This window comes from Fukomys damarensis, unplaced genomic scaffold (assembly GCF_012274545.1).
Source record: "Fukomys damarensis isolate Sample0158 unplaced genomic scaffold, DMR_v1.0_HiC HiC_scaffold_2, whole genome shotgun sequence".
Taxonomy (NCBI): Eukaryota; Metazoa; Chordata; class Mammalia; order Rodentia; family Bathyergidae; genus Fukomys; species Fukomys damarensis.
The window spans coordinates 11,762,262-11,788,736 of NW_022900914.1; the positions used below are offsets into that span (position 1 = coordinate 11,762,262).

Below are 26,475 nucleotides of genomic sequence, written 5' to 3' on the forward strand. Positions count from 1 at the left end.
TGTTTCCACAGCAGCTCCCGGCATCTGAGCTGATGTGAGTGTCTCCACTCTCCTGGGACTTGGAGCTGTCCCCAGTGGCCATCCCATTTCCCCTGGCTCCTCTCTGGGAAGATGCGGTTCTGCCTGGGTGAGGCTGACTGCACTGAACTGCACCCAGGCTGCTGGGACAATGGCTCTCGGAGGAAATGTCCGACTGCCGACACTTAAATCCCAACATGCTTCTATAATTATTGCGCCTTTCAAACTCAGCACACTGATGACGGACAATGCAGCGTGTTCTTGGCAAAAGTGGATCTGGGGTATGAATATGGGTGGAACCAAGCTCCTGTGAAGGATGGCTAAGAGCGGGAGGAGGTAGGACATGATGGTCAGCACTGGGAGACTGAAAGGCAGCTGCTCATGGTATCACGGCCAGGTGATGGGATAGACTATGGTGGATTCCAAAGTCAGGGCCCAGCCAGACTCCCCGGGAATGCAGAGAAGAGGGCTGATAGCCTCAGGTTAGACTGGCAGGCTAATGCAGCACGAGAATCAAAAGTCTCTAGTGATGGCCACAGCTTTTGGGCGCTGGGTCCCAATGTTGATACTCTGAAAGTTTGGTGTCTCTTCCCATGTACAGGAATATAGGCTGGGGGTGCAGGGCACATGTCCATACGCATGTCGCATACTCAGTGCACACAAACGTATGTGCACACTGTGTATGCACACCCACTCACAGGCACACTCGTATACAAGCCAACCCAATGATTTAGCTAGCTAGGTCCTCAAAAGCTGACAGCACAGAATCCTAGAAATTGCTTCTGAAGTGGAGGATTTAGCTCCTTCAGCCCAGGCATGGACTCTCATCTTCCATGCCCATTACCAACCGCAGCTTTTCCCCATCCTCAGAGAATCAGTGGGCTTTGCTCTTCCTCTTGTGCATTGGCTGGGACCAGGCATTTGTGCTTACATAGCTAGTGAGTGATATTATTACTTACGGTCATTGCTGAAATCATCCACTAATATGATTTCCTGGATCAAATGCATAGGGGTTCGGTTTAATACACTGTGAAAGGGAAAGAAAAAATCATTATGGCTTCCAATGGCAAAATGTATGTATTAACCTGAGTCTTAAACAGACATCATCGTACTGGTGGAGTAAAGGCTCAGAGCCACCAGAGAACCTGTCACGTCACACTGCTCACCAGCGAGGCAGCAGGATGTAGCTGTGCCCTCCTGCCTTAGACAAGGCTAACATCCTGTCCCGAACTCCTGGGACAGAAATCAGGGCATCATTCCCAGCAACCCTTTCCCTCCTGAAACCCCACATCAAACTAGTGAATGAGCCTGGCTGGCTCCATTTGAAAATAAATGTCACTCAGTCCCTTTCACCTCCCATACCTCTGCCCTGGGTCACCCTCTTCTTTCTGGTTTACTGCAGCAGCGGTGACCTGCTCCTGCATCTCCCAGTCCCAGGCCTCCTTGGAGACCTAGATTGAATCTCCAGATGCTCAGTAGTGCAAATAAATTGACAGAGCTCCACCACGGCTCCCCGCTCTGTACTCCAAGCCCTCAGAGGCATGCTCCCCGTAGCTTCCTACCAGTTGACGGTGGCCCCCGTCCCCATGTGCCCCACATGCAAAGGCAGCATCTGCACATATCCTTCCTGCTAATTCATAACTGAGAGCCTCTTCTCTGGACTGAATGGCCCTACACTGCCCACAAGGGCCAGTTCAAATGTCGCTTCCTCTCTAACCATGCTCCAGTCTACTCAGTGAGAATGAATTGCTTCCTCCTCTGGGATCCCTTAGCAGTTTGCACCTGAAGCTTCCTATGGATCTTATCACTTTCTGATTCTGGCGGTTGGTTTCCTCCCGCCACCTGTCCCTTCTAGATGGTGATCCTGATCAAGTTCTCCCTGTATCACCGAGATCTAGCACAGTGCCTTGGCCCAGAACCATACCCTGTGGGACATTTAGTGCACACGCTATATGCTTGGCACTGGGCACAGAATGAGGAGCTCAGGAGAAGTGAGCTCTACTCTCTGAACGCTTGTGGTCCAGTATCTACTTGCTACTAGCCGTGTAAACTTGGGCAAGTTGCTTCAGTGGGATTAATTATAGGAGTATCTACTTCACAGGGCCATTGAGAGAACTAAAAGGAGAAAATGTATATAAGGTATTTAGCATAACATCTGGCACTAAGTGATGATAAATAGTAGCAATTATTACCATTTTGTGCATCATTAATGATTTTTTAAATTGAACTGACTCTGGCTACTTCCCCCCACCCCACTCCTGTCCTGTGCTGTGAATCTCTAGGGGCAAAGCTAGGTTTCTGTATTAACTGTGGGCCTCAATGCCAACTGCGATGACTATACCCCAGTTCTGCATGCCCCCAAAATGTGTGGATTCTGAAAAACACTCCTGGACTGCACCTGTCACTGCAGGACCCCCGGAACTGCGTGTGTACTGGAAAAGACATTCAGGATGAATGCTGGGGAGGCATCATGAGCATCAATCCCCTGAGGCCTGCTTTGGGCCTGTGTGTGGTGCAGCCCCCTTTCTAAGCAGGGTGCAGACCCTCCTGCAAGGGAACTTTGCCTGAAGCTACCTTTATTTATGAAGCCTTAATTCTCACCATGGCAACTGGTGTATGGCGGAGAGCAACCCCAATACAAAGCCCCAAACCTGCTGCCAGTGTCTGGGGGGGATACAGAGGGGGAAAAGGCTGCAGCATCCACCAGGGTGGTAGGAGGAGATCGCTCACCATGATTGTCCCAAAGAAAACACAACAAACCCAGCCCAGCCCTCTAATCAGAGCTGGAGGGGAGAGGGAGGCAGAGAAAAAACCTGCTCGAAGAATAACCTCTAATGAGGTTTGATTATGACTGTAGCTTCTGCATTCGATTCCCCCCAAATCCCTGCCGGCTCTTTGAAATTCAAGAGTTCTCATCTCCGAACATCAAAAGGTAAATCGCGTGCAGCTCCGCGCTGGTTGAACTGAGAGATGATTAGTGAATAAAAAATGTCCAGGGTTTAAAACAGGGGGGGGAAAAAAAGAATCGTCAGCAGTAAGTGCTAATTAGACCATTTCCTGGTAACACCTGGCTTGTTTTTGCTCCTCTAATCAGAGCAATTGAAATGATGGCGGGGTCTCCCTAAGAGCGGCTCAGGGCTGGGAGGGCCTGAGATGGGCAAATGCTCTCCATGCCTTGGGTGGTTGGAGAAGGAAAAAGGTCAGGTCCAGCCCCAGGAACCTGGCCTGGCCCGGGCTGACAATCCTCCGGGGCCCTCCCTTCCGCCCTCCTACCTCATTCCTCCTGGCTGCAGGGCGGGCGGTCTCCCTTCCTCACTCTCCCACCAGCCTCTCTGCAGCAGAGCAGACTGCTTTCCTCCCGGGGCTGGTCCTGCACAGGCTGGTCTCCCCTTGCTTCCCCTGGCTCGGGCTGCCCCACTCTGTGCTACAGGGCTCAGTGTGGGAATGAGAGCTCTCTTTGTTGGCACACAGAGTATAAAGCCACACTCTCCTGTGATGATTCTGGAACTGTCTCCTATCAGCAGCTCACCTCCCTGTGGAAGGGCAGCTGCACACATGGCGTCTACACCTTCTTTCTGCCTGCTGCACCCTGGCCGCGGGGCCCACCGGGAGCCTCAGGGAGGTGGCAGGAAAGCGTGGTGTGGGCTCACAGGCCAGGCGGGCTCACCACCCACTAGCCATGCTGTCTAGAACTAGGTGCCTTTCGCACTCAGCCTCCCTTTCTTTCTGTAATTACCTTTCCCTTGTAAAAGCAGCTGATATTAATACTTGACCTACTTCACAGGCTTTTGTGCGTAAGAAATGAGGAGATGTATTTGAAATTGCTTCATGAACTCCACAGTGCTATATACAGGCAGGTTTTATCAAACACTCCATAAATACAGTTGAATGAAGACCCGAGGCCACTGAGAGTTGAGTGTAGTCCTTCTGCAGAGAGACAGATCGGGGTTCAAGTACTGTGTCTGGGCAGCCCTGCTCTTCAGCAGGACAGCCTCAGTCCACAGCATGGACGGTAGCTCCTCTGAGACTATGGGCGCTGGTAGCAAGGGATGCTGAAGCTGTAATACTCACAGGCGTGATACACAACTGAGATTTCCAAAGGCCCGTCCCTAAACCAGCAGCATCACTGCCAAGTGGGGCCTCATCAGAAGTGCAAGTAGACAAACTGAGTCAGATTCTGGGGCTGGAGCCCAAGAAACCGTGTTCTAATAGGACTCCCGGGAGATTCTGACATCTGCCTTTGTCAGAGAACTGCCGCTTTCGACACTGCTGTCTTTGGTGAGGCTGAGCATCACACTTGTCACCACCGGTACAAGCTCCCTATGTACTAGCCTGGCTCCCAGTCCTTCATCTATCTGTGTCTAGTGCCATCTTCTCCACAATCGTGCCAATGAGTTGGTACAAGAAGTCCCTGTTCTGCAGAAAAGGAAACTGAGGCAGATAGATTAAGCAGCTTGCAAAGGGTCACACAACTGTTTCAGGCAGAGCCAGGCAAATCTAGCCCCAGCATCCAAAGTCTTAACCATCTTCCCAGAGAAAGTGCCCCTCTAGAGCTGGACTATTACAAAACAGTAACAATAACAACAACAACAGCAGCAGCATCAACAAAACATAACATTAAGAAGAGTGAGGATGTGAGGTGATCGATGGTGCACGCTCCGGAGCCCCCATGGGAGGTGTAGGGCTGCAGGATGCCCCCAGAGGAAGGGGCAGCCCTGGGTCTCACATAAACACAAAGACCTTCAGGGACACCATTCAAGATGGCCCATCCTTCAGGGCATGCTTTCTTTTTCCTTAAGTAAGTCCCTAATTAATCAAGACTGTGACCCTCTCCCCCCACCAGGCCTCTGCCTGGGTCTGAGCCCCCATTCCCAGCCCCCAGAGCCCCGACTAACTACAGTGCTTAGTGGCTCAGAGGCCTGGACAGGGATGGTGGTGAAGAAGGGCATGCACCCAAGTCCTCCCTGTAAGATAGGGTGGAGTGGTACCTAAGAGGGCACCTTTTCATGGATGACAAAATCAAGTTAGGAATCCATACTTCATCTCATGCCCCCAATGGCTAATGAATTATTTGGGTAACCTGGAGTAGAAGGGAGGTACAGAATCTTAAAGTATAGGTGTTTCCAGAAAGTGGACTTCCTTATACCCACTCCTAAAATTCCTCTGGTCCAGCCTGCTGATAGTTCTCAGGCTCCTGAGTTGCTATTAGTGGGTATCACACCTGGATCGAGCCCGGGGTTAGTTTACATCTGAAGTGTGAGGGAGGCAGAAAATCGTCCGTGGCTCTTAGCTTGCTGGTCTGGAACTTCAGCTTTCAGGGTGCTGATGGGACCTAAACTTTGTCTCTGAGTGCAGGGTGCAGGATGTTGGGGACAGCACTCCACCAGCCCAATGGACAGAGGTGCTGCACTGTCTCCTCCCAGCCCAAGGCTGGCTCCTCTGCTTTCCAGCCCGGAGGCTCTGGGCTCTGCCCAGCTCAGCATGAAGCTCCCATGAAAGCGAAAGGTGGGAAGTGTTCTGTAGACCATACAGCTCAGGATGCATTAATGTATCAAAACTATTATTTTTACGTATTACTGTTACTGTTATAAAAGATACAAGAGCAGCAGGAAGAGAAAGAGGAAGCTCTCAGAGCTGAAGAGGAAATCTGCGGGTGGCAGCTCAGGTGCCCTGGAGAACATAAAATGCAGTGTTAGTGGGGCCTGAGAGACCCCTGCCTCATGCTATAACACACCTAAAACATCCAGGACATTTCTTAGAGCAAAGTTTATGGTTGGAAATGTTACACATGTGGCTGATAACCTTCCATGGCCACACAGCTGGGAGGTGGCAGGGTTGGAACCTGACCTAGATCTTCTGACTCCGAGTACAGTATCCTTTCAGTACCCTCCGGCCCCTTTGGAGTGCTCACTAGCTGTGCAGCTGCAGAGAGATGGGTAACAGATCAAGCATTCACTCCACGCCAGGCACAGCTTTCCGTCCCCTAGAAGGATTAACCCACAGCAGCTCCAGGTGCTAAGCAGGATCAGTGTTCCCACCTCCTTGATTAGCAAACAGCCACAGGGAGGGAAACTAAGAGATGAGTCAGATAAGAGTCCTGCCTTAGCAGAGCTCGCTGAAGATCACACTGTGAAAAATGCATTAAGTACTGGACAGGGATGTGCAGAGAAAAGCCCAGAGGAAGCCCTTGCTGGTGTGTGTGTGTGTGTGTGTGTGTGCGTGTGTTAGGTGTGCATGTGCATGTTCTCGGCACCAAAGGACTCCCTGAAGGGCAGGAGAGGCCAGTGTGGAAAGCAGGAACCTCTCTGGGCTACTAATATTGTTTTCACGGCAACATCTGGCAAACACGTCCAGACACGACCTGGGCGGCAGCCACCAGAGGTGCCACTGGTTTGTTCCTGAAGATGCTCCGGTGCCCAGCAGGTGATGATGGTGCAGGGCCCAGGCCAGCACTTTAGAATCAGCCACCTCTGTCCTTGGTGTATCTGCTCAGCCCAGGTGACCCAGAAACTCCCTTCTCTCCAGTGAGAAGAAACCCAACTTAATCAGGGAACCCTTTATCCCTGCTCCTCCCCTATATACCTGTACTGGTTTACAAGTCAGCAAGGTACCTTACTGACTACAGTGACACCCACAGTGACCCGGCACATTTTCTTGTCATGAGCTGTTGCCTTGTTGGGAAATCCCATTTGACTCACTCTTGAATTGGGTGGCTTGTGGGGTGAGAGTGGAAGCCAGCAAAGGGCCAGCAGCAGGGGGAAGCAGCCAGTGGGTCAAGTGCAAAGGACATCCGAGCAGCGGAGCTGACCCTCTGCATGCCTGCTGTTCTCGGGGTTTCTGAGGACACGCTGACCCTGCGTAGTGGACATTCGTCACTTAGTGACGGGAGGAGCTGAAAATCTGGTGGCCTCTGTTAGGAGGAGCCCACTGTGGGGCACACTCCTCTTCACCCAGAACCTCCCTCTGCACTCACGGTGTGGAGGGAGGGAGCAAAGTGCGGCTTGAGTGGCGGAGATGACCAGAGGGTCTGCCATGCTGCTTGTACTTCTCTGGCCCACACTTAGTCTTCTTTCTTACCCATGGCATCAGGGAACCATGCCATGGGGAAAAGGCAGCTAAGACCGCCAGGAGCTCTGAGAACCTGGGGCAGGAGTTCTGGAGCACGTCTTCTGGGAGCCAACTCTGTGTCCAGGGAACAGTTCTCCTGGAGCTGGCTCTGGGACTTGTGTACAAGACGCATCCTCAAAGCCATTTATAGGCCGTGCATGCCCTAGACTGGAAGCCAAAGGTAGTCAGAGTGGTCCAAGGGCAACAGAGCTGGAACCCAAGGAACATGGGTGGGAGGCCATGGAGAGGTAGGGTGCAGGGAAGGCAGCCCATGGAGGACCTGGACCCTGACCCCAGCCTGATGCTGAGGGTGGAGCATAGGCCCAGCCTCTCCAGGCCTCTGTCAGTTGTGAACACATGGTCTCAAGGCCGACTAGCATAAGGTAAAGGGCTAGGACTCCCGGATCATTTTCTCTACTCTCTTTAAACTTCTGCAAGGTACTAATGCCAAAGGCCTGTTTCTCCCTGTAAGCGGGAAGATGGCTTTCCTCACTGGCATGTGAGGAGTGGCCGAGTGCACACATGAGGTATGTAGACTAGTTCCTGGCACATGCTTGGAAGTACCTGGCATTCTTAGGACACAGCAGCTCCTGGTGGGCACAGGCCATCACCAAGCGCTGGCCCGGTGTCGGCCCACAGGCGGGGCAGGCGCCTTACCTGCGGATGGTTCTAAGCAAGGTGGAGCGTGCCTCGTTGTGGAAAGTGATGATGATGCTGGTGGGCGGAAGGGCTGTGTGATACACCAGCAGCGTGCACCTGAGAAAGAAGGTGGAAGATGAGTAGGATTGCAGTGGCCAAGCGATGCAAAGAGCTGAGAAAATGGGCATTAGGGTGGTCACCAGTATAGACAGGTGCCTGTCATCTGGGGGCCTCCCCTAGCCATAGGTGGGGTGAAGAGAGCTCTGGGAAAGACTGAAGCTCAGTTTTTGCCATCTTGGGGGAACTTGGGATTTAGCCAATCTAAACTAAGTTCAGAGACAACAAACCAAGTGTCATATTTGTGCATGCCCGCCAGAGCTAGTGCACGGTGGATCCCAGCAACTATAGAATCCCCGCGCCAAGTCTTGGGCTCCACACTGAAATCCGGCTGTTTAAGGAGGCCGAGTTCTAAAGCCCTGTGTAAGCAATAAAGCCGGAAGAGAAAGCATGCACTTCCATGTGTCTAGGATTATCCTGTACACCAATTACATCTGGGGTAATTTCAATTTAATACCTCGCTGCAAGTGAAAATTGTAGCCCGCAGCCCGAAAATTACTATAATAATGGAAATAAACCTGCCAAGTGAGGCTGGTGCCACCAAGGGCCATCACTGGGTGAACTCTGTCTCCTGCTTCTCAGTTTCAGGGGTTGCCGGATGATGGGTGAGAGTGGGAGGAGGAAGAGAAGAAGAAGTAAATAATAGATTTTGGGGAGTCAGACATTTGCTCTCATTTCCGCCTCTTTCCCTAGGCTTTTAATTTGGGGCAAAGGTGGGCTTTCCAGGCCACTGAGCCCTCCAAAATTGTTTGTGAACTATTTGTGCAAATGTACGTTTCCTTTCCGCTGGGAAGATGGCTCAAACCTTCACTAGATCCTCAAAGAAGTTTGCGACCTAAAAACGTCGAGATCCGCAGTCCTCAGGGCTGGTGCCCTGTGGCCACCCTGACGCTTTGTTCTGCGGCAGCACACACGGCAGGCTTGTGGTGCTGATGCAGAGACAGTCGGGCATTGAACTAAGGAAGAGAGCAGGTGCAGGGCATGGGTGATCACAAGAAGCAGGAGTTGGGGAAGAGAAAGGCTGGCAAGGCCTCAGGCCTCCCTGGCCTTCCTGTCACATCCTGTCAGCTCCAGCTCCAGAGACTTGTCCCCAGCCCCATGGCTTCAGCACAACCTTTCCATCATGGTGGCAGCAACCTCCTTTCCAGTCTTCCTGCCATCCTGTTCTGTCTGCCCCATGGCTCTGCCAGGCTCTCCTCTGGCTCGAAGCCCTCCAGTGGCTGCTGATGCACGAAGTCCAGCTCCTGACCACAGCCTTCAAGAGCTTTCACAGTCACAATCTCAAATGCTGCCAAAGCTCTCTGCACAGTGCTAACGGGGCACTAACCTCCCCTTTCCTATTCATCCTTCAAGACACAAAGTGAATGTCCCTTCTGCTGCGAGAGCACTGCATACTCCCCCGTCCGTTGTGCTTCCGTCATTCTGAAAGTTTCTTTTTGAGGACTTCCTGTGATAAGACTCTCCCGACCTTGACTGCGAGTCCTTCAGGGAAGGTCAAGGCTTTGCCCAGCTCTGCACCCTAGAATGGGGCAAAGTACACCGGATACCCATGTATGGTGAAAGGGAGGGAGAGAGTCAGGAAATGAAGACTCGGCCTTCTGTGGTTTCGAAAGGTGCAGAGCCCAGCCTCCCAGGTGGCTTTTTGTCATAGCTACCTTCTAGTCTTCATGCCCTTTTTTTGCCTCTCTCCCTGACTCAGGGCAGCGCCTATGACCAATAGGATATGGTGAAAGCAACTGCATGTGATTTCCAAGGTTAAATCCCAAAAGCTCTGTAGCCTCTGCCTTGGCCATGCACAGGGAAGCCAGCTGCCATGCTGTGAAGACAGTCAGCCCTGCCAGAGAGGCTTATGTGGAGAGAAGCCAAAGCCACCCACTCACACCCACATCAACAAACCAGCCATAGGGATGAGCCGCCTCGAAGTGGGTCCACCCACCCCAGCCAGGGCATCAGATGACAGCTGTATCAGGTTCTGGCTGCACCCGAGGAGAGACTCTGAGCTAGCACCGCCCAGCCAAGATGCTCCCAGTTCCTGACCCACAAACGCCAGGAAGAGGAGCCCTGACTTGTTGCTTTAAGCCTATATTATATATTTGGGGTGATTTGTTCTACATTAGAAAGTATTATAAAAGGGAAGGGAAAATGCCTTGAAACAGTCCCCAGCCAGAAGCGGCCTAGGACTTGCCTATCTTTTGACACAGCCCTGACTTGTGTTAGGAGCAGTGGGAAGGAGGTGGGGAGGTGGAACTGGGGATCTGGATTGAAAGGTTGCAGAGTTCACAAGGGCATGCAGAGGCTTGGCAGAAGGAGGACAAAGTGAGTGTGTTCAGTACCAAGGTGAATAAATCACATGTCAAGGAGAGGCTGGGATAATCATCTACCTCTAAAGGGGGAGGTGATACGTCAGAGAGCTTGGTGCACACTCCTGGTTTCCCTGAGAGACAAGAAAAGACGGTGAGCAGAGACTTGGGAGGCCTCCGCTGTCAGGTCTGCGACACATCCAGTGGCTGAGCCCCAAGCTTCTCTTTGCTGCCATGTCCCTACCCTGGGCACTGCATCAGAGCTGGTGCCCCTTCTACATGCTGGGGGCACTGGGCCCCCAAGTCCCAGCTTTCACGGCATAAGTTACACAGGGGAAAGTTGGGGAGGGATGGTGGTGCTGTCATCTGCTTAGAGGACTTTTGGGAAAGGGGGCCACATGTCTGGAAGACACCAGCTGGGTATGCAGCCGTACTGATGAGTGGTGACACAGAAGCACACATGCAGAGTTGGGCAGGGGTGTGACTGCCTAGGGTGGTGAGGCAGGCTTCATGGAGGAGGAGGTACAGGCTCTCACAGACGCAGCAGGGATGGACAGATTCCAGGAGTTTGCAGGCTCCTGGCCTGGTGCTCTGGACATCACCGGCCAGCAGGGGACCTGAGCAAGTCAGCCACCCCTCCAGTTTGCTGTGTGCTCGTCCGGGAAACGGGTTGGCCCAAGTCCCTCCTGCTGAAGGTCTCATAGCATCAACTACCAGGAGCTCTGATTATAGTCAGTGGTCAGTTAAGTGTGGGAAATTGAACAGCATGTCGCAAATACCTTTTTGCAGTGAGGCTCTACCATTGTCACTGTGTTATCTGTGGCTTCACTATATCTCAGCCTCCGTTTCCCCACCTAGAAGATGGAGATAATTCCTAAGTTGCTGGTATTTTCTCTTAGATTATGGACATGTTAGGCAGTAATAGGTGCTTGACAAACAGGAACTAGTATTATTTCTAGCATCAGTCCAAATCTGCAGACGACTGACTGCTGGGCAGAGCTCGATCCTTCGTGGGCTGGAAAGGCATCTCTGGTGAGTGGCCCTGCCCTGTCCCAAGAGCAGATGAGGGGTGATGACAGGCAGGGCACTCAAACAAGGGGGTATCAATGCTAGTGAAAGGAACCTGGGTTTGATGCTTGGATTTGAATCTGGGTCTGTACAGAACAGACTGTGTGCCCGTGGGCATCACATTTATCATCCCTGCGCCTCAATGCCGTCACTTGTAAAATGTGGACAAATCCCTCCCTCCCAGGCTTGCAATAAAGACTGCAGATAATGCAGGCAAAGCACCTGGTGCTGAGGAAAAGGGAGCTGGAATTGTAATCACATCCAGAAAGCAGCTGAGCCAGCTCCATGCAATACACTATGCTCATTTACTGGGCTCCATGCAAAGCACCACGCTGATTTACTAGGCTCAGGAACACAAGGTAGCGAAGACAGAGACCTTAGAGGTGACCCAGTTCAACTCCCTGACCTGAGCGGAGTCTGAGTGGTTGGTTCCTGGGCCTCGGAGCCCTGCAGTCTTTTGCCTGCGCTACTGAGCAAAGGATGCAGGCCCTACCTGGAGTACTAGCCAGGAAGCCCAGCAGCTCCCCCTGCAGGTCCAGGCCTAGGGAGAGCGGGCAGCAGGGAGGGGCCTCACCCACACAGGCTCAAAGGACTTCATGGGACTGTTCTCTTGTCCCTGCTGCAGCTGACCCTTTGTCTCATTTGACCCTCACGATAGTCTGTGAGAACCTTCCCTCTGCAGATGAGGGAAACTGAGGCTTGGAACTCACTCAAGGTCACACACCTGATAGATCAGTGTGGTGAGGGGAGCCCAGGTCCGCTTGACTTCCCTTGGTCCAAGGCAAGGAGCCTAAGGCACTGTGCCGGCAGACCTACTGGTCCCTGAGCCGGTGTCCAAGTTACCATCACCTGCCCTTTAAGGCCTGACCTGCAGCCTGCTTGGGGATGAGCAGGGGCCTAGAAAGGAGACCACGGGCCTGAGAAATGGCCTTAAAAGCTGACACCGGGAGAGAGTCAGCCCAGACAGTGGGCTTTCTGTGGGAGGACCTAAAAGATTAATCAAACAGCAAGATCTCTCCCGGGCATGAGGGCACCAGAGAAGGCGGACCACACGGAGGTCTGGCGCCAACAGATGGACGAGAAACCATGTTGATAATTTATTAAAGATCCAGGGTTTTTACTGGAAGAAGAGCTGTGAGCAGCAAAGTATGGTGTGGAGGAGGAGCTCCACACTGGAGGAAGGTGGGGTATTTGCCTTGGGGGAAACAACAGCTCCCGAGTAGCAAACTCCTCTTCATCTTTTTTTTTCAACAAAGACTCAAAAACAGCTTAGTTTCCCCAAGGTGGGGCTCAAGATACTCAGTCTCTGGGGTGTCTAGTGTCACTTACCGGCCTGAGATGCTTCCAAGGGACGTCTGAGATGCCAGCCTCAAGTCCTGGGGAGGAGCGAATCCCTCTCCTGCCCACCCAGTGTACCCAAATATGTGCCAACTGGGGTACATTCCAAAGCTCAGTGACCATCGCTCATCAGTTACTGCAGTAATGTGATTATGGGCACAATGCCTTTTATTTTAAACCCCAAGCTCATGAAATAGCACAGCAACCTGTAAAGGAGAAGATGATTCTCGTGGGCACCTTCATTCTCTGAATGAGCAATGGATGTTCCCGGTGGTCCCACTGCTTGCTAGCTGGGGCTGCCCCCCGCTCCCCACTGCATGCTACCTCCATGCATGAGAGCACAGCATGACTTCCCTAGTTCGCAGTGCTGACTATGTCTGCCTCACGGAATGTAAACTCTCACGGCCAGGCACCGCACAGCACAACTCTCAGCACGTTTAATGCTCACGAGCATCCTGTGAGGTAGCTGCAGCTTTACACACTCACTGTGGAGGAGACTGAGACTCCGGTCCTCTCTGTGCTCCAGTACACTGTGGGTACTATGGGATCTCAAATCACACCCCAGAGTAGCTGCTTCTGCTGAGCTCTAGAAACCAGCAGTCACAGGGACCTGCCCAGAAGGAAAAGACAGGCTGCCACTCCTGAGCGGTGACAGGAAGAGGCAGAAACGGCTGACTGAGACACTGAGGTGACATTTTAACAGGGCCTCCCACACAGCGCCCCAGTGGGGCCTATAAGATGGAGAAGACGCCTGGGTGGGGCAGTTCCTGAATGTCTGTTCCTAAGCAGAAAATGGCATTTCTTTCCAATTCCTGCACTCCCAGTGCATCCTGAGGAGGTCAAACTCAAGCTGAAGACATGGTTAAGTTGTCATCTCCACGTTTCCCTAAACACCACAGCCAGCGAGGCAAAGGAAATACAGGCCTAAGACAACTAGGGGTGATGATCTTCCTGGGAGACAGTGCTCTGTCCCCCAAAGAGTAGCTCTGGATCCCCTGCCCCACCTGATTCCATTACTCTCTGTGTCCTATGCTAGCTCAGAAGCCTCACAAACAACTCTGCCACCTCCTCCCTTCCTTCTTGGCCAAAAGCACCCAACACAGTGCTGATTTGTGTGAAAGAGGAGTGCACACTAAGCTCTTGCCTCTGTTCTTGGATTTCCCAGGACAAGGGACGGTAAACTTGTTCCTGGCTTTCAGGATCACAGATTTCATTTTTGGAGCTGAGAACATCTAATCCACCCCAGGCTCTGTTCTTATATAAGGACACCTGCTCTCAGCTAGAAGGAAAAGGAATATGAGAAAACATAAAATGCCAACTCTGTGACTGACCCCTGGGTTCACGTGAACTCAACTCTGTAGAAGAGAAAAACTCAAGCAGTATAAAAAGTATGACAAGTGTAAAATCAGAAATTTCTTTTAATCTCATTTCATGGGCAATGTCAATACACTAGAAGGCATGAAATTTTTATTTCATGTCAATTTCACTGGGATTTCACATGCAGATTAATTTGTTCATCTACACAAACATGCACTGCTCTTACCTCTTGCCTCCAAAGCTACCCTCTCTCACTTGTGTTGCAGAACTCCTGTCTCATAAGAGATATGTAAAGTAAGACTGAGATTTGCTATCCCATTACATGGCCACATGTTAACTGCTTGGCACATTATTAAATTCCAATACACTCAGGAGATAATAAGCAGGCTGGAGCAAAGAAGCGAACGTCTTAGAAGTTTCGTCAGGCACTGTGGTGGGCAGCTTCAAAGATGGCTCCTAATTCTTACCTTCTCGTATAATCCCCTTCTCCTGAATTCAGGATGAACCTGGTGAGTTGCTTCTAAGGAACAGAATATGGCTAAAGTGAAAGGATTTCACTTGTGTGTGGGGATTGAACGCAGGACCTTCACGTTGAACTATATCCCCAACCCTTTTATGTTTTATTTTTTTTAGTTTGAAACAGGATCTTACTAAGTGACTAAGTTGCCCAGGCCGGGCTTGAACTTGTGATTCTCCTGCCTCAAACTCCCAGTGTCACTTTTGTGATTGGATTAGACAAGACGGGCTTGCACATCTTGGTGACACAAGATGCCATGTCGGAGAGCCTCTCATTCCTATTCAAAGAACTGAATCATGCTAACAGCCACATGGGTAAGCTTGGAGCAGGATCTTCCCCCAGTCAGGCCCTACGACAACCATGGCTCCAAATGACCCTTGATAGGCGGAATCCTGAGCAGAGAACTCACCTATACCATGCCAGGATTCCTGATCTACAGAGGCTATGAGGTGATAAATGTTTTAAGCCACAAAGGTTGAAGATAACTTGCTTATACACCAATAAATGAATACAGTCAGGCCCTTAGGCATCTAAACGAAGTCTAGGAGGGTTTCTCACTCCCCTGGGTGAAAGGCACTATACTTAGAAGAAGTCACACAACTGGTTCCCAATCCCTAATCCCCTCTTCTCTGTTACACTGTGGGGACCCACATCCATGCTCTGCTGGTCTCCATTCACTAGATGATGCTAGAAGGTGCCCGGAGTGCTTAATGCAGAAGGAGGTTACTACTTGAGTGACTACCTTTTCACTTCTCCCAAGGATGGTGCCTGTCTAGGACCCTTCCACATGCACAAGAAAGAAGTTAATTTGTTTCACACCATGGATATCCTATGGCTGTAGAGCTAAATTATCTTGTAGAAGCCTAGTTAAGAAAGACCATCCTTCCTGGGCTGGGGATGTAGATCAGCACTGCTGCACCTACCTGGCAAGTGCAAGGCCCTGAGTTCAATCCCTGGTATTGGTAAAACAAAGACAAAAACAAAACAAACAAACAAAAAAAAGAAATAAAATCCTCAGAGCTACCTTTCCTGAGCCCAAAGTCTGGACAGTACACCCAATCTCAAAGTGGGCCTACTGAGCTGAGGCCAACATACGCATTCCCCACACCTAACCATTATAGTCTCGGTTGAGTCTCTCTCAAACAAGCCACCTCAGGATGTGTAGTTCACTTCTTGTTCCTTGGAGGACCTTTCCTGGGTTGTTCTTTCTTTCTTTCTTTCTTTCTTTCTTTCTTTCTTTCTTTCTTTCTTTCTTTCTTTCTTTCTTTCTTGCTGCTTACTACCAGTAGGATTGGATTTTTAAGGCCTACAACATGACACTTCTAGGGCACTCCCACTGGATGATTAATTGCAAACTGTAGATCCAAATGATGATCCCAGAAATCAGTTCAGTACATCCCTTCTCTTGGCAAAGTAAGAGTGCCCCACAGGGTCTGTCATGACACATTAGGACTAGGAAAGGAGGGTGCTATGATATGAGACCATACTGTCTCTCTCTGTTTTGGGACTACCATCAGCTGGAGGACCCTTCTCTCTCTGGTTTTAAGCAAAGTCATAGGTTGCTGCAATGGACTGGAAAGGACAGTGAAAACCAGCTAGTTCAGTGGCCCCTCCATTGTGAGTGGCTAGACAGAATAGGAGAGATCTTGGTGAATAAAGTAGACAAGGGTCAAGTAAGTTTGGTAAATGAGAAATACTAGATGGATATTGGATTACCACTCCTTTTGTGGTGATCCACCAGTGCACACAAACCTGTTAAAGGTTCTAAGAGTTCTGCTAGCCTACTATTTATCAAATGTCTGCCTCAAAACCTGCCCCATCCTTCTCCCTAAACTCTTTTCCTTTCCTAGCACATAATCCTTCATACTGAATGGGAACTGAAATGCTTACTAAGATACACAGTTAGCAAAATAAAATGTATTCTACCAAATGGAACTTCATGGGACATAAGTTTAGAAAATGTGGGCTCCAACTGCCTCCTTTTTTACACATGAGGAAAACTGGGGCCCAGAACAGTACACTGCCTGCCCAATGCCATCCTCTAGTAGCAGAGCTAAGCCTCCCTCGCCCTTAGCAACTGAATGTGCTCAGTTCCCTTAAGGCACTCAGGCCTGGCGAGTCCCATCGAGCAGCACAAAGAGGCCCCAGTCTCAGTCCACACAGCATTATGAGCCACCTCTGCGTTCACGCACCCTCTGCCTGCCACAGTGTTCCAGTCAAGGAATCTGTGGCTTCTCCACACTGCTAAATCTAACAGAGACTTTGCAGCCTTTATCTTCTCACCGGGGCCTCACATTTTATTAAGTGCTCAGCTCATTCTTTGACCTTGGCCTTGATGGGAGAGATAATCTAGCACAGCTAGCCTCTTCGTACGCGCTTTCCTTTTGGCTTTCTTTTCCCTTTCCTCATCTTAAATTCTGCTGTTCCCAACACTGTCTCCTAGGCAATCCTTCCTCTCCCTGGATCATCCTACTTGTCTCCAAAGCTTCCATTTCCCATCCGTATATTAATGAGCCCAGCTCTGACCAGATGAGCATTTTCTCCTGCATGTCCCCATGAATGATTTCTTCACCCATTTTCTGCTTCCCACACACAGGCCAAGATCGCCAACTCTGAGCTCCCCAACTCACCATCTCCCATGTGCCCAACCCCAAGAGGTATTCTCTAAACCTACCACTCTCTTGCCAATATTAATTAAACCTAGTCACATCAACTCCTCTTCCTTATCTCTCTATCTGGCTGTTTCCCTACATTCTCATCAAGTCTTTTCGAAATAATTGCATAGCTTTTCCCTTTCCAACCTAGTCTATGCTCTGTAGCTAGCATGATCTTTCTAAAACTGCATCTTCTATACCTTTAAATGCTGCCTAACTGCTCACAACACAAAGTTGAGACTCCTAATCATGGCCTGGACAAAGTGATCCTTCCACCCCTGCCTGCCATTCTCTCTAAGCTGTTACACTCTGCTTGACTTGCTCTTTGTCTCTTCTGGACCTCTGTAGGCATCGTCTCTCTCCCAGGTGTCTCTGTGATGGCTCATCTTAATTTTCAACTTGGTAAGATGGAGAGTCACCTAAGAAACTAGCAAAGCACCCTCCTGGGTGTGTTTGGGTGAACCCTGGGTCTGGAAATGACATCTGATCCCTGATCCCTTCCTCTGAGGCTCTTCCCTCCTCTCTGGTTCTTGGCTGCCATGAGTTGGGCAGCCTTTTTCTGCCATGCCCTTTCTGCCTCATATCCAGAGGCTAAAACCTCTGAAACCGAGAGCCAAAATAAACCTTTTCTCCTTTAAATTGTACATGTCAGGTGTTTTTGCCACAGTGATGAGGAGCATACTAATACAGCCTGCAATTCACTCTCCAAAGCTTAGCTATTTTTTCCTCTTCTAACTGTGGTCTGGAAGTTGCTTCCCCCAGGGAGCATTTCTTGACCTCCCAAGCCCTTTCCGATGTACCTCTGTAGGACCGTGCATTCACCCCATCACTGCAATGTATTACCAACTGCTGTGAAATTACTTCCCTGCCTTCTCTGTTGACTATTGCTGCAACGAAGGCAAAGACTTGTTTACAGCTGTAACCGTGTCTAACCTCGTGCCTAAGATAGACATCTGAAGAATGAGTGGGTGGAGAAGAGGGGCAGAAGCAGGGGAGGCTTCCATGAGGCCAGAGACAGAAGGGAAAAACTTTTTGCCAAGGTATGGGTGATATGAGCACAGGGGAGCTGCAGACAGCAAGGGTCAAGGTCAGGAATGCATTAAAAAGAGAACAGACAAGGAAGTAGCTGAAGAAGAGCCCCAGAGCTGGACTATAGAGGAATGGTGAGGAGCACAGGGAACTTTAAGCTAAGGTTGCTCTGGGAGAACGTTTGGGATTGGGTTTGGTGTCTATGGAGTGCTTTTAATTTCTGTTACTCTGGAAATATTCAGCTAAGTTTAAAAGCGTAGATGTTTTTCTTCTTTACCAAAGTCCCAGGAGAGATGAGCAATCCTTCCCAGCCTGAGTCGGACAGCTGAATCCCATTTGACTATGGCTCAGATACTCTTCCTGCTATGCACTCCCACATGGCAGCCACCGGCCATATGCTATCGAGCATCTGCAGTATGTCCAGACTCCATGGAAACACACAGCAAGTGCAAAATACGCACAATACTTCACGGAATGTAAAATATTTCACTAGTTTGTTTTTACATTGATTACATGTGGAAATGATAATATTTGGAAATGTTACATAAAATATATTATTAAATTTCATTTTACTTGCTACTTTTTAAAAACATGGTCCCTAGAAAATTTTTAGTGGCATATAAAGCACACACCTATTTCTGCTGGATATCGTTGTCCTGAAGTGGTTACTTGACCGTAATTTGTATGTTATTCAACTTAAAATGTAAGCTTTAGTGTCAGACAATAGTCTCCAAGTGTTGGATTCTTTTGCATGAATTTAAAAAAATGTTACAGAAACTATTGTTAGCTTTATGACTTTTTAGGAAAGAGTTTTTAAAAATCCCATCATTATTTCATAAAACAAAGGATGTTTAAATACCAGAAAAGGTCATGATCTTAGAGTAATCAATAAGTCTTTAAATTGCAAAAATTAGCTCTCAGGAAATCTCCCTGATGGTCTCCCTCTCCCTCTGCTCCATGGATCCAGACTGTACTAATTTACCAACTGGCTCCTGAAAATACAGTTCAAAAGTCTGTTCTATGAAACCATGATGTACCTTTGCTGTGATCCTTAGCTGTCATATAAATACTAACACAGCAGACAAGACAGCTTCTCGTCTTTCTTCTGGGACCCGTAGACCCAACTCTCTTTTAGTGCTGCTGATACTCCTAAGTAGGTATGGTTTTTTCAATCTCTGGCCATTGGCCTAGGATCAGGGATGGCGAATGTTTCCAAGCTTTCACTGATACAAAGAGCCCGCTGGGGCACACGTGCCATAGGCTCACCACCACTGGCCTAAGGCCATGGGCCCCTCTGCTGCCTGTGAAGACAGGTGCAGTCCGGGCTTGAGAAGCCCACCTGACTCAGAGGATGCAGGCTCCTCTGGCTGCATGAGACTTCCTATGCAAAAACCACTGCTCCACTCTGCACTTCCACGGAACTAACTGGCCAGCCCTTTGGAAGTGAGTGGGATACACTGTAGGTTGGGTAAAAGATGTGGGGCCACGGCTGTTCCTTCTCCCCAGGAAGGTCAGCAGCTCTCCGAAAGCTACAGAGGATTCACCTGGGATCTTGCCAGGACCTGTGTCAACTGGTTCCAACACCACCTAGTTAGCAGCTGTGTGTGCATACATGTGTGTGTGTGTGTGTGTGTGTGTGTGTACCTGTGTGTGCACAGGAGACTGTTCCCCAAAGACAAAAGCAGAACCTTACTGAGAACACAAAGGGCAGAGTAAGCTAAGCCTTATTATTATTATTTTTTTAATTGAGTTTATTGGTACAATCTAGGTATACAATACAGTCACATTCATCATTGGGAGCCTGTACCTTTACATAATAGGTCTTGATTCTCATTTTTTCCCCTTGTCCCTGCCCTGCCTTCACCCCCTCCTCCCCTCCCCATTTACAAATACTTTATTTCCATTTTTTCAGTTTCTCATATTTTTTCCTCTCCCTCCCTTATTACCTTTCCCCCACCCTTCCCACTTTCCCTACACCTTTAGCCCTTTACTTCCTATTTCACATTATTAATTATCTCATTAGGATCCTGTACTATTATAGTTTTTAATGTTTCTTGAAAAATATTCCTTGGTATCTAGGACCAGGGTTCCTTTGTGTCTTATTTTAGCCCTGCTTTAATCACATTACACAACAGTGATAACAGATAACATTTATTGAATCCTCACTCTGTCTCAAGTATTCTTCCTTGAACTCTAAATCTGCACAATAATTCTCTGAGGTAAGTACTGTGATTCCTCTTCTCTCACTGTGGAGGAGACTGTGAGGTTATGGTAAGCAACAGGGCCTTTGGCGTGAAACCAGGCACTCTGGCTTGAGATTCTTTCTCACCAGCTCCACCCGGAAACTCATCAGGACCATCCGGACTCAATGATTCTCAAACTTTCATAGTGGCCTTTCTCTCTTTCTTGTCTTAAAGACTGTGTGCTAGAAGGTTCTAGAAAGTTGGAAACGCATGGGTCTGGGTGTCCTTCACTTGTAAAAGAATGACACTGTCTCCTAATGTAACCTTGGAGCCATTTCATGGCATTTCCCAGGCCCTCTAGCTAAAGGCTCAGAGAACAATCATTCTCCCTTTTGCCTAAGCAGGAAAACTTCCTCAGGAGGAAGCAGCTGAGATCAGACCTACAGACTGTGCCTCTGGGGGTGAGAAGAGCAGACTCAGCACCCTGAGCTCCTCAGTAGTCTGCAGGCCAAGCATCTCACACCTCTTCTCTAGGGACTCTCAATGGTGGGCCCTGTGTAAAGGTCTGAGGAAGGGGTAGCAAGCAAAGGGCCCCAACCTTCCTGTAGTTAGCTCATCCCCGAGTCAACCCCACCTCAGAACCTGCCTCTGTCACCTCCTTTTGCTCTCACTTTCATCCCCCATACATGCCCTGTGCCTCAGCTCTGCATCCAGCTTTCAAAAATTCTTCCTGCCGAAGCCGCTGCACTCCAACCTTTCTTCCTCCTCCTCACGGCAATTTTCCTAAGGTACTGCCTTCCCCATGTGACTCTCCCCTACCTCCAGATGCCACTTGAAGTCACACCTTGGCTGGCATCCCAATGCCTCCACCATGGGGTGAACACTCATCTTTTACACCACCCCCTGTCCTACTTCTCTTGCAGAAGCTTTCTGTGCCTGCCAAACCAGTCCATGTGCCATCCCATGGTCGTGCCTGGTGTCACTACCTCCACATGCTCCCTGGCCCTGCCATCTCCCTTCTGGCCTGCATGAGTTCTGACTCCTGTTCAGCAGAAGCCACTTCCCCCCTGCACTCTTTGTGGGCTGCTTGGTGTCCCCATTCCCCTTTCCACATAGCTGTCCATCTTCCTAAGCAGGCTCTGCCTTCCTGGGGGCAGGGCCACTGCTCTAGGTCTTGATGATCCTAAGGGCAGGCTCCTCAACCTACTGGCATCAATTTCCTCATCTATGAAACCAGGATCATAGCAAAGTTGTGAGGCTTAGCCAAGAGAACATATATAAGGTGCCTACCACATATCAGGGGAGCAGTATGATCAATACGTGTTTGCTGATTATGGTCCTGGATTTATGGGCAAACACCACAATTCTTTGTGGAGTGAAAGTGGCTTTAAATTTCCTGTGATTTGATTTCCTAGCTCTGTTCTGAGGATTCATTCCCACCCCTGCATTCGCAAGTACTGTATTTAATAGATACTTGGAGAATGAGTCTATTCACTGAGCTAATACTGAAGGAGAGGTCTGAATGTCAGGCTCTGTACTAGGCTCTGGAGACAGAGATAAACCAGCAACCCTGCCCCATGTCACTCAAGGCTTGGGAAGGAGACTAAACACTGCAGTTCTGGCTGATGGGTGCTGCTCAGGGTGGGCATGAGAATACAGAGGGGATGCTGAACTGCCAGGCTCCTGAAAGATGAAGGGATGTCCTAACTAGAGAGGGCAGCAGAGAATAAGGAGCCCTACCTCTCAGGGCATAGTGGGGAAACAAGCCTACTGGTGGAGGTGGAGACAGGCAAAGCCGTAAGCAGACAGCAGGGAAGGGGTCCAGTGAGGTAGTTTGCACTGGAAAGCTCTTGGGGGTTGGGGGTTACGCATGGAATGCGGGGTGGGGTGCAGAGCTGGGCATAAGCACAGGAGGCTGACTGAAGGGAATGAGGCTAAGAGAGGAAGATGGCTTCATGGATCTGAATGGGGGACCTGGACTCAGAGGGAGCTGGGAGCCAATCTCAGGGCAAAGAGGAGCTTGCTGGGAAAGGCAGCCAGGCAGGCTCCATGACATCGGGGCATGGCTTAAAGGAAGTATCTGTACACTGTGTCAAGAAGAGGCAGGGAGGAGGGAAGCCAGGGAAAGGAGGCAGCTTGTCTGTTCTGGCTGCTTTAGAAGTACTGCAGGTTTAGGCAGGTCAGAAGATGAGAGTGGTCTGACTAAGACAAATCTTCAGTCACCACAGGGGGCTCAGGACACCCAGGATAATCCCCAGGGGCATTTATAGGCTTGCCTCTCGCTGACCAAGGGACACCCCCACCCCACTGCAGCCTTCTTTTGCTTGTTGCCTACACACTCAGTTGGTTTTCCAGCCGCCTGGGCCTCACGTGGGCTGTCCTCACGGCATCCCACTGTCTGTCACCATGGCAGGCTCAGGGCCTCCTTGCCATAGCTTCTCCCACCCCCAGCTGTCATCTCCTCTCCTGCTCTTTTCATCTCTTGTCAAACACATTTTGTACTTGCTGGCCCTGGGCCCTAAATCACTCCTTCTGCCGGCCCTGGCTCCAAGCCTCAGTATCTTCCAAATACAAACTTCACCAGACATGGTATCGTAATTGCCTCATCACTTATTTTGCTTTCCAGTTTTTAAAGTAAGTTTGACATTCAGGCAAGTGGAACACTCAGCGCTGGGCGCCAAGGCTGAGCTAGGAGCTCATAAGGACCTCCCTGCCCACATCTCGTTCTCAGCTTAGCCCAGCTCATGTGAGCCATAGCAGCCTGAGTCAGAGAGGGGAGCAGGTGCTGACCCAGAGCCTTCCCAAGCTCATCAGCACCTGTCACCGCTTTCTCCCCCCACGTGTGTCCATTCTGTACTCTCCTTTCCTGTGGAGCTTTTTTCTATAGCTATGGAACAATGTGGAAAGATCACAGGGCCTAATGCTAATGCTGATCCCGATGCCAGCACGAATCTGACCGCTCACAGCCACAGCTAATAGTCACCGAGGGCTTCTGGGCTTCCTAGACATTAGAGACTTCTTAGCATTTGACACCTCCCTTTGGGTACCATTGTGACTCCCATTTCATAGATTAAGAACTGTGTCTCAGGGAGTCTGAGTAACTCACCAAAAGACCAGCTAGTAAATAGCAGAGTTGTTTCATCTCAGATCTAACAGAGCTAGGAGATCAAGCCCTTCCTTCGCCTGCCAGATCCTGTGCTTAGGCCTCAGCTTCCTTCCCCGAAATGGCCATAACCTATGTACTCAAGGACTACTGAGGAGTTACCAGAAGGAGACAAGAAAACACTTCATTGACTCGTACATACATATGAGGAAAAATAGCCTTGTTCGAAGGACTTATTGTATGGTTCAATATTTTATTTAAGAATATTGCCCCAGGTACTCTAGTCCCGGCTCCAAGTATCCTCTGGATTTCTTTGTCAGTTCTTCTTGTTTCTTCCCAGGATTAGAGGCACAGATCTTCAATCACACAACACAATGGTTCTTTGAAGCACTGGACGGAAATGGCAATGGCACATGATAGTGTTCAGGGTATCAAAGGGAAGAAGCCTGCATGTTCTAACTCCTTACTCTACACTGAAGAGAGTGGGCAGGTGATTAATGTGTGTGGCCAAGCTGCCGTCCCAAGCTGTGCCAGCTCCTGGAGGGAAAGGCCCTGCTGCTGTTGAGGCCATAGACCCAGGGCTCCCAGACAAGTGAAAAGACATGTCGTGCTAGCCCACACTTGTGCCTCAGGCTGGGAGGGGTCTGGTGACCTCCTCAGAGTGGAAGATGTGGAGGGTGGAGAGGGCTGGTGCAGGGAAATGGTCAGGGCAGCAATAAAAAAGGACTGCACTAATGGTCCTGCAGGGCCCTTGAGTCCTGTTCGGAAGGGGAGTGTATGAGGGGAAAAATTAATCCAGGGCTTGGGGGCGGGAAGATGCTGCTGAGCAGGAGGACGTCATGTTTCTGGAAATAGCTTTCAACCCGATTCCGCTCCTAAGCCAATTCCCGCACATTCTCACTAGCAGAAGTGTGTGAAACCAGCAGACAGGGCTGGGAGTGACCTTAATGACCATCTCTGTCCTAATTCTCTCACCTTAGATGTGTGGTAATAGACACCCAGGCAGCTAAAGGGGTAGCTGGGCATTATTTTAGAAAAGAACACTTGCCTAGGATGCACAAGGTTCTGGGTTCCAGCCCAACCACTCAAGAAAAGCAAAAAGGAAGGATCTGAGCCTTCTGATCTCGGATCGGTTGTTTTTCACCCTTTACTTCATTACACTGCCTCAGAATGCTGTGCAAAGTACCAAAAAATAACTAGAATAGAAGCAGGTGGCTGATGGAGGATGAGAATCCAGGCTTGGTGCTTGGCTCTTGCCAATGGGCACAGCCAAATGGAAAGAGAAAGGCAGAGCACTCAATTAGGCTCTGAGCTGGCCAACCTGCTTATGAAAGGTGCTCAACTTCACTGATCACCAAAAGGCAAATTCAAAACAGGAAGATACCCCTACTCAGCTTTCAGAAAGGCTAAAATGGAGAGGACAGACAGCAGTGAGTGATTGGTGACAAAGATGGCACCACAGAACTCTGCTGCAACCGCTTTATTCCATGTGGGACAGTGTTTATGAAAGTTTCCTGGAAAAGACCCTACAGAAACACATGCATATTAATCAAAAGACACATACAAGATTAATCAGAGGAATTCCATTCATAAGAGCCCCAAACTGAGAAAACCTCAAATGAGCACCAATAGTTGAACAGACATATAAGTTGTAATACACCCATACAAAGGAATATCGTACAACAGTCAGACGGAACAAATAGCGTCAGTCAAAATTTGGCTGAACTTCACACACATAATTTTGAGGAAAGCCAAACACATGAAGTATATAGTGTATAATTTCAAAAACAAGCAACATTAATCTCTAGTGTTTGAAATCAAAAAAATTTTACTTATGGGTGGGTTAAAAATAGTGTAGGAACACAAAAGTAACTTCTGGCAACTGATAATGTTCTTTTCCTCAATCTGGGAAAAAGGAGCCCTATGTACACAGGACACACATTTATTTCAAAACAAATTCTACTTAAGAAAAGATGAAGAGAGATTCTAGTCTTGGCGGAAGATCCTGGTTTTGTAGGAAAATTTCAAAGGCCATTCAACTTGAAAAATGCAATGCAATGCAATGCGCTGACGCCTGCTCCCCCTCATCTTTGTTCCTCACAGTACTATGCTGGACAGCCCACAACACAGACTACAAATCCTCCCTCCTCAGCCCTCTTCCTCTGCCCTTTAGAAGTGCACGTGTGAAAACTAATTTTTACAAAGATATGCAGATGAGAGGAACAGTCCATTTTTCTTATGGTATCACTGTAGCCCTGAGTTTGTGGTGCAGGGCTATATTTTCAAGGGAACACGCCACTTGTTAGCTGTGGTCCGTAAGGTGGGGATGTGCCAGTGGCCTGGGGTGGGGCAGGGAGGGAGTCCCCACTTAGCCACCTGGGATGTCTATTGGCCTGGAGACTCTGTATTTCATGAGGACAAACTTTCAGTCTGCCTTTCTTATTGATACAACTCTAATACCCTTATACTTAGTGATTTGTAGAGTAGATTCCTCATGACAAATATTTAACCCACATCAGTTTCCCATCCTGACATTGAACCTATTTCTATGTCTCTCTGAATACCTCTTTCCTTTGCTTATCCGCCAGATGATGTGGGAATGAAGGAGGCAAACCCAGGGAGGAAGAAGGAAATCAGCCCCAGAACCAAGGCGCCTCCTTGCAAAGCCATACAAGGTTCTCGTGTCAACTGCCTACCAAGATCTGGTCCAGGTAACAGAACACCGGATGACACTCTTTATCAGATGTTATGTTGTTTTTGTGCCTCTAGGCAAAGTTAAAATATAATTATCAAGTTATTTTAATTGGAAGACCCAACATCCTCATGCATTTTCTTCTTGCCCTAAAGCACAAGCGAAACAACATACACTCAACTCAGTGAACTTGGGCGTAAAAAGACTTTTCTTCGTGACAGAAAACCATATTGTATATATTCTAAGGTAAGATCCATAGGCCCGCGCCCCATGCTGACCCCGGCTCAGTCCGACCTTGGCTGGCTTGTGTACTTGGGGGAGGGAGCAAGACACTGCCTGCTTTACCCAGTCCCATTTTGGTCCCCCTTCCCTCCAGGAGCTCCCACAACATGG

At 49.4% G+C, this 26,475-nt stretch overlaps 1 protein-coding gene across 2 annotated transcripts in view; it reads right to left on the bottom strand.

The window, feature by feature from the left end:
- The window catches only part of Galnt14 (polypeptide N-acetylgalactosaminyltransferase 14), a 244,636-nt gene that overhangs the window by 42,165 nt on the left and 175,996 nt on the right, over window positions 1-26,475 (bottom strand). For both annotated transcript variants that reach the window (XM_010645360.2, XM_010645351.2), the window contains 2 exons: window positions 7,783-7,881; window positions 978-1,045 (listed from right to left, as the gene is read on the bottom strand). In XM_010645360.2, the coding sequence (XP_010643662.1) occupies window positions 978-1,045; window positions 7,783-7,881 (167 nt within the window). The remainder of the gene's footprint in view (window positions 1-977; window positions 1,046-7,782; window positions 7,882-26,475) is intronic.